Source organism: Rhamphochromis sp. 'chilingali', assembly GCF_963969265.1.
Source record: "Rhamphochromis sp. 'chilingali' genome assembly, chromosome: 17".
Taxonomy (NCBI): Eukaryota; Metazoa; Chordata; class Actinopteri; order Cichliformes; family Cichlidae; genus Rhamphochromis; species Rhamphochromis sp. 'chilingali'.
The window spans coordinates 7,955,140-7,974,472 of NC_137944.1; the positions used below are offsets into that span (position 1 = coordinate 7,955,140).

Genomic DNA, 19,333 nt, shown 5'->3' on the forward strand with positions numbered 1-19,333 from the left:
GGCACCCAAAGCGCTTTACAATACCACTATTCATTCACTCTCGCATTCATACACTGGTGGAGGCAAGCTACGGTTGTAGCCACAGCTGCCCTGGGGCAGACTGACAGAAGCGAGGCTGCCATTTCGCGCCATCGGCCCCTCTGGCCAACACCAGTGCCTCATTATCACGCTCATTGAAATTAATGCTCGGCGGTGTGGCCAAAAATGAGTACTCGTGTATTTTTGAAGTATTTGGTCACCCGTTAGACGAAAGCAGAATCACTCTCATTTCTTAAAAACCTCCATTGAACAGTCACCGCTCCTCTCTCAGTCACAAAGTTCTGAGCATCTCTTCTCCTCATCCTCAGTCTGTCTTTACGCTTCTTGAATCTAGCAACAGAGTCCTCCCCAGCTGTTAACAGACTTTTATGCTACCTAGGTAGCTAAGATTACCCAGAAGCCTGTGCGCCTGCACTATGTAACTATGGCACATCTTAGTGTTAAAAATAGTCTCTGTCACAATTGTCTCAGAGTCGTGATATATTTTAGGAGTTGACTCGTCCCAGGCTTGGCCATTGAGGGATGATATTTACTTTAAGTGTACAATCACATCCAGGCACAGGACTCTGTGTAATTACAAAAGCTGGAGGAACACACTGTATCTGAGAGCGGCTGGATTTCAGCCTGGCCGGGATAAAAACCCAGCAGTCAGTTACTGCATTAGAGCGAATCACTAAAGCTTGCTTCTCAAATCCTTCACCCAGGAATTGGCAGGAGCTTCCTAATAAGCACTCGCTTTCAGAACAAAAGGCAGGAGAGATATAGGTGAGGTGTAGAACAAAACTGGCTGTTTTTTTTTAACCTCCTGCTCGCTAATTGATGACCTAGATAGTGGAAGGAGACAGCTGTATAACTCACTGTTAAAGGGAAAACATAGGGAGGAGGAGGAGGAATGCATCGTTCCCCTTTTGTCTCTCTGACCATCTTCAGCTGCTGGTGAAATTGTGATGAGGTTCTCTGACTTTGGTAGGTGTCTGTGCACAACACTGGAGATGGCAATGTGTAGCATTTGTGTTTTTGCACTTGAAAAGCAGTGACCTTGTGAAGTGATGTAGCTGCAGAAGCCTTCAATGGCCCAGAAATGCTACACGGAAACATTTATATTCAAATATACCAATCTTTGAGAGAATGTCATCAACTGACAAGGTAAAGCTCATGGGGAGATGTTCTTATGCCTTCATCACCTGCAAAATTAACAATAAATAAAACTGGCTGCCCAAGTTTGTTAATAAAAACTGCACTTAGGATAGAGAGTCATTTCTTCCTTTATATGCTGCCTGTTGGGTTTTTTGGCTAGCTCATTCACATCAAAATCATCTCTCCCAATAAAATGTATCTATTGTATCTATGTATTTCAGGGTTTTTTTTCTATTGCTGTTATTCTATTTTATGTTGAGGGAAAGTTCTTCATGTGGTTGTCTGTTTTTGTTCTTCCCTTGTTGTTTGGAGTTCACCTATGCCTCAGTGTCCCTGTCTCTGGTGCGTGTCTTATATTCCCCCTCAGTCTTTTCTTTGGTACATTGCACTCAGTATTTCCTGCTTTCTTGTCCTACTGGCTTTCTGCATTGGTTGTTAGAAGTTGTTTTTGGTTTTTGTTAAATAGACAATTTCAGTGTTCAGATCAAGATTCAAGCTCGCTTTTTTCCAACCTGGCAGTCTGCGTTGTGTCGAATATTGGTAACAAATCGTAATGTAACATAACATAATATAACATCACTTTGAAATAAAGTTATTGTAGTTAACTGAACTAAGAAGCTAAGAAATAAAACCTGAAAAACATTTTTAGTCACTGAAAAATATGAAGTTGTTTTGAGTTGTTTCAACTAGAGAATGAAACAAAAACAAAAACAAACTAAAAGTATGTACTTAGAAACATCTCACAGATGTTCCCCATTTTATATTAAAAAAACCCCAAAAGCTGAGACTGAAACAAAAACTAAAGTAAAACGATCTGTTCTAGTCACAAGGAGATGCTACTACTGAGCCTGTGTAAACCAGTGTGTCTCTGGTTTTGGGGAAAATGGTCAAGAATCATATCTGAAAGATGACAATGAAAGTTTGCAGAAATCAACTTTTAAGATGAATAAAAGACAATAATTTTGAAAAGAAAATAATTTCTAAGAGTTTATTTGATAACATGCAACAAGCTTATTGCCCAAAGAGATGTATGTACTGTATAGAGGTGAGGTTTCCGGTGGGGATGGTGTGGAAATCCTTACTCGGTTTCTTCCACTCCTCTCTTACAGTTTCCTGACTCCAGGTCACCTTTTCCCAGATTTTCACCTTCAGCTTCCAAACCTTGCTGGAGGAGGTCCCGTGTTTTATTTACAGATAAAGAAGTCCTGCATTATTTTCTGGAAGTGTTGATCTTTTTGGCAGTTTAGTAATTATGAGATATGAAACATGTGTATGCCAACTTCATCACTGATATTTTTACCGTGGTGTTTGTGCCACTCCTGAAACCGAACCTTGCAACAGTGCCTTTTGAATGTCATGTGCTATTATTCTTTTTTGAAGACTTTTGGCCGGAGCCACACAGCTTTTTCTTGTGCTATAAAATTACAGCCCATGAAAAGGTGACCTTGTGAACCTCAGATAAGACATCTCAGAAATGCTTCCTCAGTGATTTTATCAAAATATGAAAGAGGAAAACCACTGATAAGTTTTCATTAGCTTCAATCTGTGGTTGAGCCACATGCGACTGACATAAAAGTCTTTGCTCTTTATCTCAAACACACAGATTCTGACTGATCCGTGCTCTCTTGCTCTCTGTTGCAGTTTAACTTTGTTGGCAAACTCCTCGGGCCACGCGGGAACTCGTTAAAGAGACTACAGGAGGACACTCTCACAAAGATGTCAATTCTCGGTAAAGGATCCATGAGAGACAAAGAGAAGGTAACCCTCCAGTCGGTTATTTCATTTGTATTCGTGCTTGCCTTGCTCCTTTTGCTCTCTTTCACCTCCAACCCATTTTAACTTGCTCTGCTGTTACTCTTAAAAAAGATTTGAAGTGAACAGGATATAACCTTAGAGTTAAGCAATGCCTCCCATAGAAAAGGGGGAATGTGAGGAGCCCATCTTCTTCATTTCATAAAATGACATGAAACAACTTTGTCTTATTGTCTCAGCTTTGCTCAACTTTTTTTTGGCCTCCCAGAGACATTGTAAGCTTTTTATATGCACACCCACTTAGATTCAGTGGCACTGAAATGTCCAAAATATCTTTCAGCTTATCAGAGCCAAGGCGAAGGATTGTGGATTTAGACAAGTCAAGAATAATTTAATCATTTCTAAAGAACTGCATGTACCAAGACCAACAGTTCAAATTGTTGTGCAAGTTACTGAGGAGTTTAACCACTTGACTAAGATCTGAAAGTTTTAAAGGTTTAAATGGTGTGAAATAACCCATAAACCGGCAAGGCATAGGCCTGGAACACCTGTGTCACTGTGTACAGTTGAATGAGGTTATCATTGCCATAGACTGAGAAGCTGTTGCCCAAGGAAGAAGCCTCTATGCAAGAGATGTGTAACTGATTACATGGACAAAGAAAAAACCTTCTCAAGGAAAGTTTTTATGGTCAGATGAGGCAAAGATTAAATTGTTTGGCCACAATAACAAGAAGTTATTGTATGAGTAAAGCTGAGGTGATATAAAGCAAACTGCTGCTAGAATTATCCCCTGGGTTTCTGGCTACATTGCATCCGTCACAAGTCAGTTCCCTGTGTTCAGACTACCTCAGAATTCTGATAGTACTGCATATATTTTTTCATGATATAAAGGTGTCATGTTATAATATCAATGATGCATCGACATTATGACTTAGCATTCCACAACAGTAAGACCAGCTCAGACATGTTTGACAGCAAAAGCTTCGTCAGCCTCTGACGATTTAGAAAAAAGGGAGCTACTTCAACAACCTCCAACAAAGCACAATACTTTAAAAAATATATAAAGTATATTTCAGTAAACTAAAGTGAGGAAATTGTTCCCACTAAATGTGGAAGCAACAACCAGGCTCTGAACGCACCGGAGGAGGAGATGCTAGCAGCTGGTGGTGTGATCCAAACAAATGACTCCACCGAGCATCGCTGCAGCACTCACTAGTTGCTTTCCGTATGACAGGGAGCGCAAACGATGGAGGGAAATTACTGATGTGGGCTCATGGTGGTAAAAGCAGCTGGATAAAAAGCTCGACCTAAGACACAAAATCCCAGGTGGAAAATATTTTTCAGTTATGTAACATTATTGTGCAGGTTCCAGAGAGTTTGAAGGATACGCGGCTTTAGTTATTATTATTGTCAAACTAAAGTGGCTAGATATTATTTTCACTTAAAATTCCCATTGAAAACACTACTTTGGCTACTCTTCGGTTTGCATTTGACTGACAATAGGTCACTATTTTGTACTATTGTACTAAAGTGCTGCTTTTACTTGCACCTTGTGGCAACAGATTTACACGTTGAATTAAATAGTGTGTCATTTGAGACAGTAGCTGATTGCAGGGTGGAGAACGCCCTGCCTTTTGTTTGCTCTAATAAATGCTGCTCCTGCAAGCTGAAGTCACCAATAAAACATTCAATATTCTTTTCTGCATCGTCAGAAACATAATTATCACTAACTTCCTTGAAATATTATGATAAAATACGCTGAAATTTGATCGACCTGATAAAAATGACTGAAAATAAGTAGCCTGTGCTTCACAGTGGCACGACAGCAACAGCCATAACTTAGCTATCAGTTTAAAGCTGCAGAATCAGCCTCACAGGTTAGGTTTTATAGTATTTCTACTACATTAACCATAAGTATGCATGCAAGATGGATAAAGCACCTAAGTGCACTGAGAGTTCAAAAGGTGAATGTAGATTTTAGTATAAAGAGCTTTGGGTGGTCAGTAAGAAGTTTTAAGATGCAATTTGCTAAGAGACAATGAATTCAGATATTAGGTTCACCCTGTGTATATTTTTGACCCTGTGCTTATTTTAGAAAATTCAAAAGAAAAAAAATAGTCCATCAAATTCTTTTTTTTTTTTTAAAGAGCATTTGTATAGTCCATAATTATGTGACTATACAAATGCAACTGTACATAGCTGTAAATAATAGGTGGCCATTAATGAGTGCCTATAAAATTAAAACTACGTTTTTGCATAATTGTTAATCCCTTCCACTTATTTAATCTAAATATAAAATATACGTGGTTTACAATCACAGAAAACAAACATAATGAGTCTTTTTTAAGGAGTCAATTAACCCTCTGAGGTCTACGTCATCATCATCAGTAACAATGCTAACCCTAGCTACGCGTTTTTAAGTCAACTAAAAAATTCCTTTTTTAAAAAAAAAGAAGTAATTATTGATGGTTGTCAGTAAAGAATTAGCATGGGGTGACTGATCAGTAATGAAACCTTTATTTTAAAATGACAGTAAGATTGAATAATAATAACAAAAGCACAGTGTGGTATATACAGTTTTATATGTGCAGGTGAGAATATCAGCTGCAATAATTATCTAATATCATTCACATCACACTTACTAAGGCTTTCAAATACACTCTAAGAAATAAAACTGATAATTACTTAAATATTTTGGTGCAACACTTTTACACTCAAAAATAATGAGTAGATGCAAAAACAATCACATCTCTTAAATACACCTTATTAATTGAGTAAATCCAACTAAAATGGAATAAGTTGTTATGAACAATTAAAGATGTTACAGTAACATACAAAATTGAGTAAATACAATTGAAAATGTAAGTCAAAACAACAGTAACCAAAAGTTCAAAATACATAAAATATTAATTAGGAAATGCTGAAATGCTTGGCACATTTAACCAACACCATTACAATTATTTGTTTTTAAATAATGGTTCAATTTACTTAATATTTTTAAGTTAACTTAAGCAAAAACATTAATTACAATTAAGTGTTTTTTATATATATATATATATATATATATATATACATACATACATACATACACACACACACCCCACAGGAAAAAAGAACCACGTCAGTTCAACATTGTTCACAATGATTTATTTTAAACAGCTTTTTTGTGAATCAGATTTTAGCAGATTCCTTCTCTGAACACAGTGAGCTGAAATCTGTTCTACATTCAGTGGATAGAACTTGGATAAAATTTCAGTCACAACAGCCTTATATAATAAAATTGCATCCAAATTGGCATGCTTAACAAAACTCTGTAAAACTGGCATATTGATGCTAACAACAAGAAAAATGTACCTGCCATACAAAGAATAAAAGTGGCTCAAGTGAACGCAGTGCTTTACCTTTTCAGAAAAGGTCAAATGACAAAAATAAAATTAAGATCCCAAAAAAATATAAATCCTGAAAAAAAAAAAAAGAAATTTTGCACTGTGACATAGTTTTTGAACATCTTATTTTGATTCCAAAAAATTGGGAAGATTATAACTAAAGAGTGACCAAAAAACATCCATAATTTAAATAAAAAGGTTTCAAAAAGGATTGCGCTAAAAAAAACAAAAAACAAACAAACAGAAGATACTCTCCCATTTACACCTTAATGTGAATCTGGAAAGTTAATACAAAAACACAGTTTATGGTACAAACATTATTTATGAACAGGAATGTCAACACAATGTAATGCCGCAACTGAACCTTTTGATGAGCATTACATGTCACTTAACAAGTCTAACACTTTAAGAACAGCCCTGTGAAATTTTGTCTACAATGAACAGAGGTCATTTTTCAGTCTTTGAACCTTGACAGAAAGGTTTCCTGGATCCAGCTCCATGAACACTTTTTGAAATGCTTCAAATGTGCATTTGAAATTCTTGGGGTATTTCAGATCCAGAGCATAGCACAGTCCCAAAAGATAGCAACAGGCTTTGCTCAGATTCCCAAGTTTGCCCAGAACAGTAACGCCTTCAATAACAATACCCACATCAGTAGGTTCGCCTGACCTGTCTTGATTCTGCAGCAGGTAAATCTTCATCACCTCCTCAGCCAAAGCCTCTTCAACGAAGACAGCATCAGCACCGTCCTTTAAAAAGAGAAAGAACTGTTTTCAGCTCACATATTTCCAAACATTGAAACAAAAAGTTTCATTTGTATGACATCACCGGTACTCATAATATGTGGACACTGCTCCAAAATCTTTGAGCAAATGCTATTCTTTTGTATGCTTTGAAGTGTTTGCTTTTTTTCTTTAGAACAGTATCTTAAAACTTTTCTATGATCTCACAAGCTAAAATAAACTACTAATATTCCTAAAACAGATTTATTGCGCCAACCTCAAAGGTTTTGATTAAGGCACTTGGATCCTCTCCCAGATGGTCAATGAGACATTTGATGATGACTTCTCGTTTTTTCTCGATGGAATTTCCACTCTGTAAAACAGGAAGTCTCAACTGAGGCAAAATTTGCACATTTAAAACATGACTTACCATTTCTAGCTTAAACATAACTATTTTTTTTCTGTTGTTGACCTGTTTTCACACCCACCATCAAGGTAAGAACACCTGTGGAGCTAAAATATTGAACAGAAACCTAAGAAAAGCCGTTTTTAGTGGAAGGGCCTCTTCAATGCTGTGTTGGAACGTTTTTGTGGTTAGAAAATGCAATCTTCCTTACCTGAAGCAGAAGGTTTAACTGTGCTCTGTGGCGTTGTCCAGCAGCACCTTTCTTGGCTTGAAACAAGGACAGGAGTTTGGATGAATACAAGTCCAACGATGACATGAACTTTGGTTCAAGGTTCAGGGTCGTGATCCTATGAAACTCTGCACTGACCTGGATGGGAGAGGACAAAAAACCAAGGACAAAAAATCTGAAGGCCAAAATTCTGATTCAATCAAAAAAAAAAAAAAAAAATCTTTAAGTGGAACTACCATTTTTTGCAACCTGGACCTTATTTTCTAACATGCAAAAGATTAATTTACTCATCCAGACATAAATCCATATAAGTGGAGTTGTTCAGTATGCAGACTAAAGCCTTAACATAAAGTATTATCTTCCACTAAGCTTCTAAATTTTATGTTATGAATTGCTTGCACTATTTCCCTGTGAGATTGTATAATCTTTGAGGGAAGAGGCGGAGCCAGGTTGCCCTCTGAACCATCGTCTGCCAGGCAGCGATGCGAGAGGAACACACCTCCACTGAAGTGGCGCAAATATTCAGAATCGCGTCAGCGGCTTTACAGAGAAAGCCTTTCAGCTCCTCTGGCAGCTCTGCTTCCTCCACCTTCCTGGAGATGACAAACGCTAGCAAGGCAGTGTTGTTAGTCACTGCAGCTGACTGAACAGTGCATTGATGTGCGCGATCAGTGAACCTTGCTATCAGCTGGTCAAGTTTGGCGGGATGGGCCGGTTGCTGTCCAACGACCTTGGTCATTTTGGTGCCGAAAACTGAAGCGAGGCTCGGCTCTAGAGGGGGAACAGGCGGAAAACTCCGGTCTGTGAAGCCCTCTGTGAAGCCCTAGGTAGAGACCGCGCTCTAATCTTCGCTGGCTCTGCTGCTGCCTCAGAGAGGTAGGTCATCACCGCCGGGAACTGGGGCCAGATGGGATCTGGGCAACGAGAGTGAGCAGAGCCATACCTTCCCGCCAGATCATCCAATGGGGGGGTGGAGCAGGCTGAGGGACGGAAAGTCCCTTCTCACCAGCTGCCTCCTGGATGATGCCAGGCAGATCCAGGAGCAGCGCACCAACAACTGGGAGCGGCGTCCTCGCCGACATGTGAAGGCCAGGGGTGGATGAGCATCCCTTGAAAAAGGCTGACCTCCACTGCTTTTCCTCTGGCGGGAGGAGCTAACAGGAGCGGCAATAGGATTAAGGTGTGAGGGCGAGGTCTGCATGGTGAGGACCGAGGCAGCCCACGCAGACGGCATGTCGGTCATACGACATGATGTAGCCGGTCTGGCAGGATGGACACAGACGGATGGTCTCGCTGGACATCTTCTGGCTGGCTGAAGAAAAACGGCAGAGTCGATTTCCTGGTCTCACCATAACTTATACTAGACCAGGGTGAGGCCCACACAGCAGGTGGGCGTGGAATAAAATACTTCAGTGCTGCGCGCACAAGGGGAATACCCACTTAAAGGGCTGCGCCTATACTCATAGAATCTGGGGTTACAATACGTAACCAACGTTTCATAAAAATATTAAATTACTCTTCACTCTTTACTCTTCAGTAAAATCTAGTCTGTCGTTATGTGCTCCAGAGTTAGATAAGTGAGACAAAGGCACTTTGCAATCAGCCCAGTCATTCTTCAGTCAGGTTACATTAGCTTAGCCTAAAACAAGTTAAGTGAACGGAAATTATTTATCGTTCCATAGGCTTGGGAATGGTTTCAATAAGAACCATTCTGGTTTTGATTCAGATTCCTCATTCTGATTCAAATTCCTAGCGATTCTAGAGTCTTATGACAAATTAAAGCAACCTGGCTGCTGCAAGATCATCAAAATCACTAGGATGGTAGCAACATGTTTTTTCTCACTTCTCTTATGATGGGGGATCTAACAGACCAAATTTTATTTACAAGTGGATATCCCTTTAAATGTACACTTACTTGGGAGACGTCAAACAACGCCGGCCATCTGTCCTTGATGTCGCTGACACTCAGCTGTTGGCTGATAATATCATGTCTTCTATGTGCAAAGGTTTTGCACATTAAATCCTTGATGGCTGTGCTGTTTTTCTTCTTACACTCATCAATCAGTTGTTGTCGCTCCAGCTCTTGCTGTTCTTTACCATCTTGTCCTGGATAGTGTGGCAGAAACAGCACTTCTCCTTTCCGCGCCTTCTTTATGTTCTTCGCTGGAGCCTTGTCATCAGGGTGCTTGTTCTTCAGTGAGTTGCAAGTAACCTCTGGAACTCCAAGACTTCGTAACTTTGACCTGTAATTTCCCATCTTGTATTTAAGACTATACATCCATCCCATCCAGCCATTACGACTGCCTGGCTCTGTCAGACACGGGTGCTTTTTGACCAGAGCCTCTGCCACTTCTCCAATCTGAAGGCCAGTAGGGTAGGCTGTGTAGCTGTACATATAATCAGCTAATTTTTCCATTATATCTGACTTGACTGAAGTATTGTTCAGCACAGTGCCATTTTGAACAAAGACTTCATTGGCATTTTTCAGTACAGTCTCTGTTGCCACAGAGAAAAGTGGAATGACAATTTCATCTGGCCATGTAGTCTTTAGAGGACTTTGAAGAGGGGAGAGTATGACAGTGTTGTCTGAAGACAGAGATGATCCATCTGTTTGGTCCTCTGTGGTTTTATAGGTTGAAGAGCTTGAACTTTCATTCAGTGAACTTACATCTGAGGGATTTTCACACTGAGGAATCAATGTAAGCACTACTGATGGAATGACCACAGCTTTGACTGTACCCCTATCTTTGATTTGGTTGGGAGAATGAAGTGTAAAGAAATCTCCAAATGAGTCATCATAATAGTGCAATATGAAATCCTCAACTAGCCCAAATGTCTCTCTCACTGTCTCATGCAACTCCTCAACAGTCCTGGGTATTCCTGAAGAGAGCACAAGCTTCTCACTCTGTTGTCCAAAAATTACTTTCAAGGCAACGGAGTCCATCTGCAGAATAAAAACCACAAGAAAAAAGAAAAAGAAAGGGGGTATCTCAGTCTTTCCCCTTACACTAACAAACAATGTGACGTTTTATTGACACCATTTGCTTGCCTTCAACACGATATGGTGTTAAGGGGTAAGTGTCACCAAGTACTCTGGGATGTATTAAGGTCATTTTCCCAGAAGGATCCAGAATAAATGCCCTAAAATGTTCATCATACCAGCTGTTGAGCAACTTCACAATGAAAAGAAATTCATTGCTTAAGACAACAATCTGTAAAATCTCCACAAAGTCAGGTAAGCCACAAGTAGATCCATGAGGCAAAACCATTCCTGAGGCATATTTAGTTCCATGATGAGTCAGAGAGTTGGTCAAATTCACATAGGCTTGTGTTGGATAAAGTTCCTTGAGACACTGCTGTATTTCTACATCAAGCAGTTCCAATGGAAGAGATGATACTTTAGTGACACACACTGATGGCTTCAATGCATTACCATCTGAATAGTATGCCATCATCATCTGGTGCTTTGAGGCAAGTGACAATAGTACATTTCTGAAGCTGTTTGTGTGTTTAACAACCTTCTTAAAGAAACTATGTTTACCCTCAAAGCGCATAGTCCAGAGGCATACTAATGGACCAAATCCTCTGATCAAGTCAGGATAATGCTCCAAAAAATGGTGTTTTGGAGTTAGTTTTTGCTCTGGGAAAACCTCCAATAGCCTGTTGCGATGTTCAGATATAAGTGTGTTCAAGTAGCAAATACTTTCCTCTCTGTGACTAGGGGACACAACAAGTTCAGTTATATCTTTTAGAGTCATAAGAACTTGCCATGCTTCATCATTTTTGGGAATCTTTTCCCCAATAATAAAAGGTAATAGTCTCAATAACGTCCAATTTTCATGTGCGTTGCCACCAATGCTTTTGCGAGTGGAAAAATTTAGGGGGATGATTTGGGGGCGATCTGTTTTATCGGTCCATTTGTAAGGAAATTCTGTTATGAAGTTATTGAGTTCAGTTAAGGAAAAGTAACGTTTACGGATAAACACATGAAGGCATAATGCTAATTCTAGTGGAATTATGCCTTCAAAAAGGTCGTGCAAAAGATCTGGAGGATACCCTGTGACAAAATGGAAATATTTTAATTTCCCCGTTAATGGACAACCTTTCTTCACACCACAAAAATGAACCGAGGAGGAATTTTCCTTTATGGTTTGGACATGTAGATCATAGTTCTCTTTTGTTCTTGGTGGAAAAGCTCCTGAACGAACTTCTTTTTGCTGAAAGTCTGAATGGTCTCCAAGGCAAAATCTACAGATGTAATGTCCAGAAAAGCTTTCCACGAGTCCACTAAGAGAATGAGCGCCAAGATTGTCAGCACAAACACAAAAAACAGTGCCCCTGATATATCTACCAAGCTGTGAACAAAAAATCCCGTCTCTCTCTAATGTTATGAGATCCTTTAAAAGTGGCTCGAGAACAGTTTCATAGCCAAAAGTTTTAACATCACTTGCCTTACACAGGAGAGCCAATTGAATTGATGTTAGCTGTGATCTCAGTTCAGTTGGTATATCAGCAAGTACCCAGTACACAGCTGTGACTTTGTGTTTTTTTCTTGAAGTCCCAAGTGGATTACAAATTTCAAAGTCATCCACATAGAGAACAAGGGAAATACTTAAGTCCTCAATAGCACAAAGTTGGTTTTGCTTGAAATATTGTCCATCGTGGAAAGAGGATAACTGTGAAGTGTTCAAATGTCTAGTTAATATACTGTTAACATCTTCTTTACTCAGTAACAGCTGCAAGGACTGAAGAATAGGCACATACTGAAAAGTGGAATTCTTTTCTGGATCCAAACAGTATTCTACTGGTTCAATAACACAGAAGTTTTCCTTGAAATATTTCTGTCTCTTATATCTTGAAGCAAAGGGACCATCAGGACTAAGGGCTGCACATAAAGGACTTCAGCCAATTCACTGACAAAAGACTGATCAATATTACAGTTATTCTTAATAAGAATATCACTTATTGACTTTGGAATATACTGAAGTGATAATGTGCAGATATAACTGAGCTGTTCTACCAAGTCATCCACACATTTACCAGAAACATTATAGATGCTTTCCAGTTTTAACAAGAGCACACCAATATTTTTCAAAATTTCATTTGTTGTTTCCCTTTCACAACCAAGTTCAGTGGTGACATCCAAGTCCTCGTGATCTTCTAATTCCAGTGCTGGTAAGACGATTTCATTAGATGTACTGACAGTTTGCTTTGAAATCAAGTTAGTTTTAAAGTGCTTCCATGAACAAAATCTGTGCTTTCGACTTCTGTGAGTCGCATAAGTCCCACAAATGTTTGTCTTAAACTCACAACCATCAAAAACACACTCTATGGTTTCATGGCTTTTCAAATGGGAATTTATATGTTGAAAATAGTCTTTTGTGTTTGGGTAAAAAGAGTCACAGATTTTACATCTAATAGTTGGAAGGACCTCACACTCTTCCGTTTCATGCGAACTGTGAGACCTAGACAAGTGTGAGCGTAAGGCACCCCATGTCTTAAAAGAGCAAGGACAATTCAAATGAAGACAGGGTATGGAATAGCCATGACCAAATGTACCATGTTTCACTCGATAATGTTTGAGTAGTGACACTTTTGATGACTCCTCATGTTTGCAGAGTTTACACTGCCATCTCATCACCTGTGACCTAAAAAATTGTGAGAAAATATGTCTCACAGTATGAAGATGACAGAATGGTGTATAACCATATTTACGCAGTTTTTGTATGATTAACTGATTGAATAACCAATACTCACTACCAATTCAGGTGGAGGATACAACTTACAAATAAGTCAACATGGAACAAAGTACAATACTTAACCACATTGAAATAATCTGAATCACATCACCATGCTGTATAAATAAAAAGATAGTATGGTGACACTAGATGACAGACCATGAACTCATCAATATATTTACCGAACTGAAAAATTCTCAAAATTTAGATTTGGCATTTGTATGACTAAAATAACCCACCACAAAACCAGTATAAATATTTAGGTGGTATCACCATCCACTACTCAGCTTGTATAAAACAATATCATATCATTCCAAAATTTAACACATCAAGTCCTCTGAGTAAAATTACCTGCTTTACTTTGTAGTTGATGCAGATTTTTTTCTCCTGGTGGTGAAGATGGTGCTGAAAAAATACAAATCAAAACTTTATCATTACAAAACATGTCACTGAGTAATCTGCCATAACATCAATCTCTTATAAGAAATTTTAGCTTGGATTGAAATAAACATTTATTTATGTAAATTGGGAGTAACTATACTGGAAATGGTGGTACTTTTGGCTTGACCCAAAAGACCAAAGCTTTTTTTTTTTCCATTATTTTCTGGGATCTGAAAGGAAGTAGGGCCCCGAGTCTAAATTTACTTAAGGCCCCATAGTACTTTGGACCGGCCCTGGATGAGGTAATCTGCTGACCCGGGCGGTCCTCTCAGCGTTCTCTCAAAAACTGGCCCTGTTCAGGACAAAGCTGAAAGCAGCGTCTTATATGCTCTGAAAGACCCCACATAGAACAAGAAAGCTAAGCAGCATGGTTGCTGCTATGAACTGTTCCGCGGGCAGGTCTTCTTAGTTACCAAAGCCATTGATGACGTCTGTTCATCTCCTCCTGAACAACCTGACAGAGTGAGTCAGGCCGCGTGACTACCGCAGCTCCCGCACCGTGACTCAACAGGGCCATTTTCTAGAAATGTCTGAGCACACCTGCTTTCACGTGGTTCCTAAAATGCCCCCGATTAAACGGTCAGGTCGCTGGTACCGGGACATTCCGGTCAAATTACCCGGAACGCAGATAGCGACTCAGAACGTAAAAGGATAAAAGGGCGCGGTTTCCCGTCGCCTTTACTGGAAGACGGGTTGAAAACTTAAATTAACGTGCATAAACACGCTGCGAAAAGTGAGCCACCATGACAAACGCTTTCTTCAGAACATGTTATAAAAGAACGGTGTGGATAAAGACAGCTAATGTAAGAATGGTCACTTACCTGAAAACGTTACCAAGTCTGCAGTGGATGTGTGTCTGTCTCGTTCAACGTGCAGAAAATCTCCCATGAGGCCATGCTCCTCGCGCGCGGTACATGCCAAAGGTCATTAGTCTTACTCAAAGTTTTAAGTTAGTATTGGGGGACAAAATTATATTGATTTTGAACCATTAATAATTAAAGTTAAAGACAATGATAAATATGAATACCAGTCTCTCAGTTATTTTGAATACTTTCTATGAGATATATTGAGTAGATTTAAATAATGCACCCTGTGTTTCAAATACAGAATTTTTTCTTTTAAATAAACTTGAACAAAAGAACTCAGTTCAACTCAAAAACTGGTGTTGAAAATTTAAGCATTCTTTTCAGTATTTTCAACTCAAGATAACACGTTTGTGATTTTCAAAGATTTAATCAAGGTCATCTAACTTAGAATTATAATGATATTTACTAAGCCCCTGAATAATTTTTTAGGGTGTAGAATCACAGGGAGTGTTTTTAATAAAAGAAGTTTTTCCTTTTTCATTTTCTTTTCGTTCTAAATTGGAAGACGCTGATCTGAAAATGTATAAGTGTGTTTGTCTCAGATCACCCCCCGTATCTACAATCTCTGCTTGATTGACAGCTCTCAGGTCACCTAGGCTCCATTGGAGAAATGCAAAAACAACTATGTCTGGAAAACAAATTTCAAAAGTTTATGGAAATGGAATGATCTTGGGGATCACCAAATACGCCTGACATCTTTCAAAGCATACTTCGTCTCTCTCCTAGCGTGTAAAACACATGCAGTCAAATCAGCAAGCACACAGGAAAAAACACTCTTTCTGGATTTATGGGTTTGTTTTCATAGAAATTTTGAGTCTTTGTGAAGATTCGAACCAAACTTCATGGGAAGAAAAAAGATTTTGTGAAGAGGGTATAGCTTGAAATTTCAAACACAATCCAGTTTAATGACTTCTATCATCCCCGATCATGTCCACACATAAAGAGAGGATATAAATGGCTCTAACAGAAGATCCTTAGCAGCCGGATTGATTGCACACAGGAGTGTTTAACTGGGAATAAATCGACTTCTCTTGGCTTGTCTGTGTCTCCTCTCCCCCTCTGTTTGTCAGAGGTGATTTGTTGATGGCGATGACTCTTGCTGTCATACAGCACATTCTTTTTGATTACTGTGATCAATAGTCTTTGATGGTACACTCCTCTCGAGTAGGTGGGAGAAAAGATCTGTTATGGCGATATGCTGACCTCGGCAGCCCTCAACTGTCTACGTAGAACCGCTGTGGGATTTATTCCTGACAGCTTTCTGTCAGGGACGCTCCTCAAGCTAGTGCTTCCTCTCTTTTTTTAGGTGAGGGATATACCGTTGCTGCAAAATGAATACTTCATGTTGAGCTGGTTGCTGACTCTCTGTTTTCAGCTTCACAGTGTGTGTCATTGTAGTTTTGTGCCCTTGCGCGGGTCAGGGTGCTGGGCTACTGCAGAGCAAAGAGAGACCCCCGAAGGCTTTTTCTAGACAAGTGAAAACAAAGTTGTCTTATCTGTACAGACACGCCGAGTGAAGAACCGCTTCCTTTAAGGACACATTTCTATTTATAATGATAAAATGCATACTGCACCATACCTCTGGGTTACATATGACTGACAGGAAAGGTGATAATATACCGTTTTCACCCCATGGAAATGTAATTGTAGACTTGCTTCTTGGGGGGTGAAACTAGACAATGCTTAGTTCATTTGCTTTTAAGCTCTTACATGTGGCAGAGACACTGCAAGAACTGCTATAACTTAGGGCTGCTCGATTATGGCAAAAATGATAATCACGATTATTTTCACTGAAATTGAGATCGCGATTATTTGACGATATTTATTTAACCCTTTAAGACCTACCATAGAACCAAGTCCGCCAGAGCTTATATTATTTTTTTAGAATAGAATAGAATAGCCTTTATTGTCATTGTACAGAGTACAACGAAATTGGAGTGCCACTCCCTTGGTGCAAGTTTCAATAATAAATATAAATGTAAAATATAAAAGGTACAAAAAAAAACAATCGTAAGTACTCAAACAATAGTATGTACAATATATACAGGATAGCAGCATTAATATAATGACAGTATGAATAGCAGCATAATATAATGACAGTGACGGTATGGAATAGGTTCAATTGTTTTTGTGCTTATTTACTACGGTGATATCTCTGGGAAAGAAGCTATCCCTGAATCTGTTTGTCCTGGTTTTATGTGACCTGTACCGTCGGCCTGACGGTAATAATTCAAACAGTTGGTTGCTGGGGTGAGAGTGGTCCTTGATGATATTGCCAGCTCTGCTGAGGTACCGAGAGTTTGCAGTGACCTCCAGGCTGGGCAGAGAGCAGCCAGTGATCTTCTGGGCTGTGTTGATGACCCTCTGCAGTACTTTCCTGTCTGCAGCTGAGCACCCTGCATACCATGTTGTTATGCCGTACGTTAGGATGCTCTCTATGGTGGCTCTGTAAAATGTCACCAGCAGCCTCTCCTCCAGGTTGTTCCTCCTGAGCACTCTCAGAAAGTGGAGACGCTGCTGGGCCTTTTTAACCACCGCTGTAGTATTTGCAGTCCAGGAGAGGTCATCAGATATCTGCACGCCCAGAAACCTCATGGAGTGTACCCTCTCCACACAGCTCCCGTGAATGTAAAGTGGGGCCGGGTCTGCTCTGCCCTTCCTGAAGTCCAAGATAAGTTCTTTAGTTTTCGTGGTGTTCAGTTGGAGGTTGTTAACTGAACACCACTCAGTCAGTCTGTTGACCTCATCTCTGTAGTCCGACTCCTCCCCCCTTGAGATGAGTCCAACCACTGTGGTGTCATCCGCGAACTTTATGATGGTGTTTGAGAGATGGGTAGGGGAGCAGTCGGATGTGTAGAGCGTAAACAGGAGGGGACTGACAGGAGTCTGACAGACTGTGGTCTATTTGTCAGGAAGTCCTTGATCCAGAGGCAGATGGGGGTGGAGAGTCCCAGGTGAGACAGTTTCTGGACCAGGATCTCCGGGATGATATGATTGAATGCTGAGCTGAAGTCCAGAAAGAGCATTCTCACATAGCTTCCTCGGTGCTCCAGGTGACTCAGCGCAGTGTGGAGCGCTATGGTGATAGCGTCCTCGGTGGAACGATTTTTCCTGTAGGCAAATTGGTGGGGGTCCAGAGTGGGAGGCAGACCGGCCCTGATGTGCTGACAGACCAGTCTCTCAAAGCACTTCATCACTACAGGCGTAAGTGCAACAGGCCTGTAGTCATTTGGGCTGGCCACAGCTGTCTTCTTGGCGATGGGGATGATGGTGGAGGTTTTGAGGCAGGGCGGGACGGTGTTTGATGACAAGGAAAGGTTGAAGATTTTAGTGAAGACTCCGGTCAGTTCGTCAGCACATGCTCTGAGAACCTTTCCATGTATTCCATCAGGACCTGCCGCCTTCCTGGGATTCACTGACCTTAGAACACACCTCACTTGGTGCTCCCTAAGTGTTAGTGTGCCAGTGCTGGGGGCGGGTGGAAGTGGTGTGGCAGCTGAGGGCTTGGTCGTCTCAAAGCGGGCGAAGAAACGGTTTTACATGTTGTAGTGCCGTTTGTGGGAGCATTTCAAGTTGCTATGCAACTGTTATAGCCCATATTTTAATAATATGTATGCATTAAGTCCATAGTAACTACATTAATTGCAAAAAAGTGCAATAAACTACAAAAAAATTGAAAATCGTTTTTGTTTTTTGTTTTTTACATATATTTCTACTTGGAGAAATTTAAGAGGTTTATCCCTCAAAACTTTAAATACAAAAAAGTTGCAAAAAATAGTTTACAACAACTGGAAATTTATTTTGAGTGTCTTCATAGTTTTATTTTGGAGATACACCAATTTTTATATACTGCAGGAAAAACAAAAAAACAATCCTATGATGCAAATTTGCAAAGAAAACAGCAGGTGCATCAAAATAAACTATTTCCAGCAGTGCAATTCGAGTTCTAAGCATCCCAGAAACTATTCAGAAAAGTCAAACATGACCAGTATAGGTTTTTAAGGCGTACAAGTAAAAAAAAAAAAATACATTTTCCGCGAAAATGACGTCACTTCCGGTTTCGGCCAGGAAATGGCGGACATGCGACAGTTCGCGCTGACGTCTGTTTCACTGTGGGAAGTGTTACGAACAGCTGATCGGATCGGCAAAGCGTGTTTCTGGAATATTATGTTTTTGTTCCTGCAAGCGCTTTTTATGCAATTTTTGCAAAGCTTTATGTGGAAGGAAACCGTGACCGAGGACAAGCTGATGGCATCAGATGTAAGTACAACTCCTCCGGTTTCATATGCAAAAAAAATTATTGTGCTAGCTTACGTTCAGGTTCTACAGGGATTTAAAAATAGTTACGCAAAACAGAGCGTGCTGCTCTGACTGGCTTTAAAGGGTTAACAATAACAATGTATTGAATAATGACTTTAAAAAATAATATAAAATAGTGTGCAACACCACTGAAGTTTTTTTTTTTTTACCTCTCTTTTCAACCAACAGCAGTCACTCTCCTCTCCAAATAACTTCTGCTTAGCTTTCCGAGCTTCCCTCGGGTCCTCTTAATCAGCGGTCTCCAACCTTTTTTGCGCCACGGACCAGTTTATGCCCGACAATATTTTCACGGACCGG

At 39.9% G+C, this 19,333-nt stretch overlaps 2 protein-coding genes and 1 long non-coding RNA gene across 4 annotated transcripts in view; 1 reads left to right on the top strand and 2 right to left on the bottom strand.

The window, feature by feature from the left end:
* Nucleotides 1-19,333, top strand: part of khdrbs3 (KH domain containing, RNA binding, signal transduction associated 3) — a 160,803-nt gene that overhangs the window by 79,564 nt on the left and 61,906 nt on the right. The window contains exon 3 of one of the 2 annotated variants that reach the window (XM_080862699.1): nt 2,818-2,934. In XM_080862699.1, coding sequence (XP_080718825.1) covers nt 2,818-2,934 — 117 coding nt within the window. Of the gene's footprint in view, nt 1-2,817; nt 2,935-18,336; nt 18,977-19,333 lie in introns of those variants that run through there. The other variant, XM_080862700.1, reaches the window with a different exon arrangement.
* LOC308384857 (uncharacterized protein) lies at nt 6,254-10,206 on the bottom strand. Its single transcript, XM_080863489.1, has 4 exons — nt 9,587-10,206; nt 7,654-7,809; nt 7,314-7,409; nt 6,254-7,063 (listed from the first exon to the last, which is right to left on the bottom strand). The coding sequence occupies exons 1-4, from the start codon at nt 10,085-10,087 to the stop codon at nt 6,746-6,748; spliced, it is 1,071 nt and encodes a 356-aa protein (XP_080719615.1). The 5' UTR covers nt 10,088-10,206; the 3' UTR covers nt 6,254-6,745.
* On the bottom strand, nt 10,213-14,711 carry LOC308384858. Its single transcript, XR_013969413.1, has 3 exons — nt 14,672-14,711; nt 13,761-13,814; nt 10,213-10,615 (listed from the first exon to the last, which is right to left on the bottom strand). It is a non-coding gene; the product is annotated as an uncharacterized lncRNA (long non-coding RNA).

Coding starts and splice junctions, on each gene's coding strand:
- LOC308384857 (XM_080863489.1), bottom strand. CDS start 10,087: ATGGAAAAATTAGCTGATTATATGTACAGCTACACAGCCTACCCTACT. Junction 7,810..9,586: donor CGTTGTTTGACGTCTCCCAA/GTAAGTGTACAT, acceptor TCTCCCATCCAG/GTCAGTGCAGAGTTTCATAG. Junction 7,064..7,313: donor CCTTAATCAAAACCTTTGAG/GTTGGCGCAATA, acceptor CTCTTTTTAAAG/GACGGTGCTGATGCTGTCTT.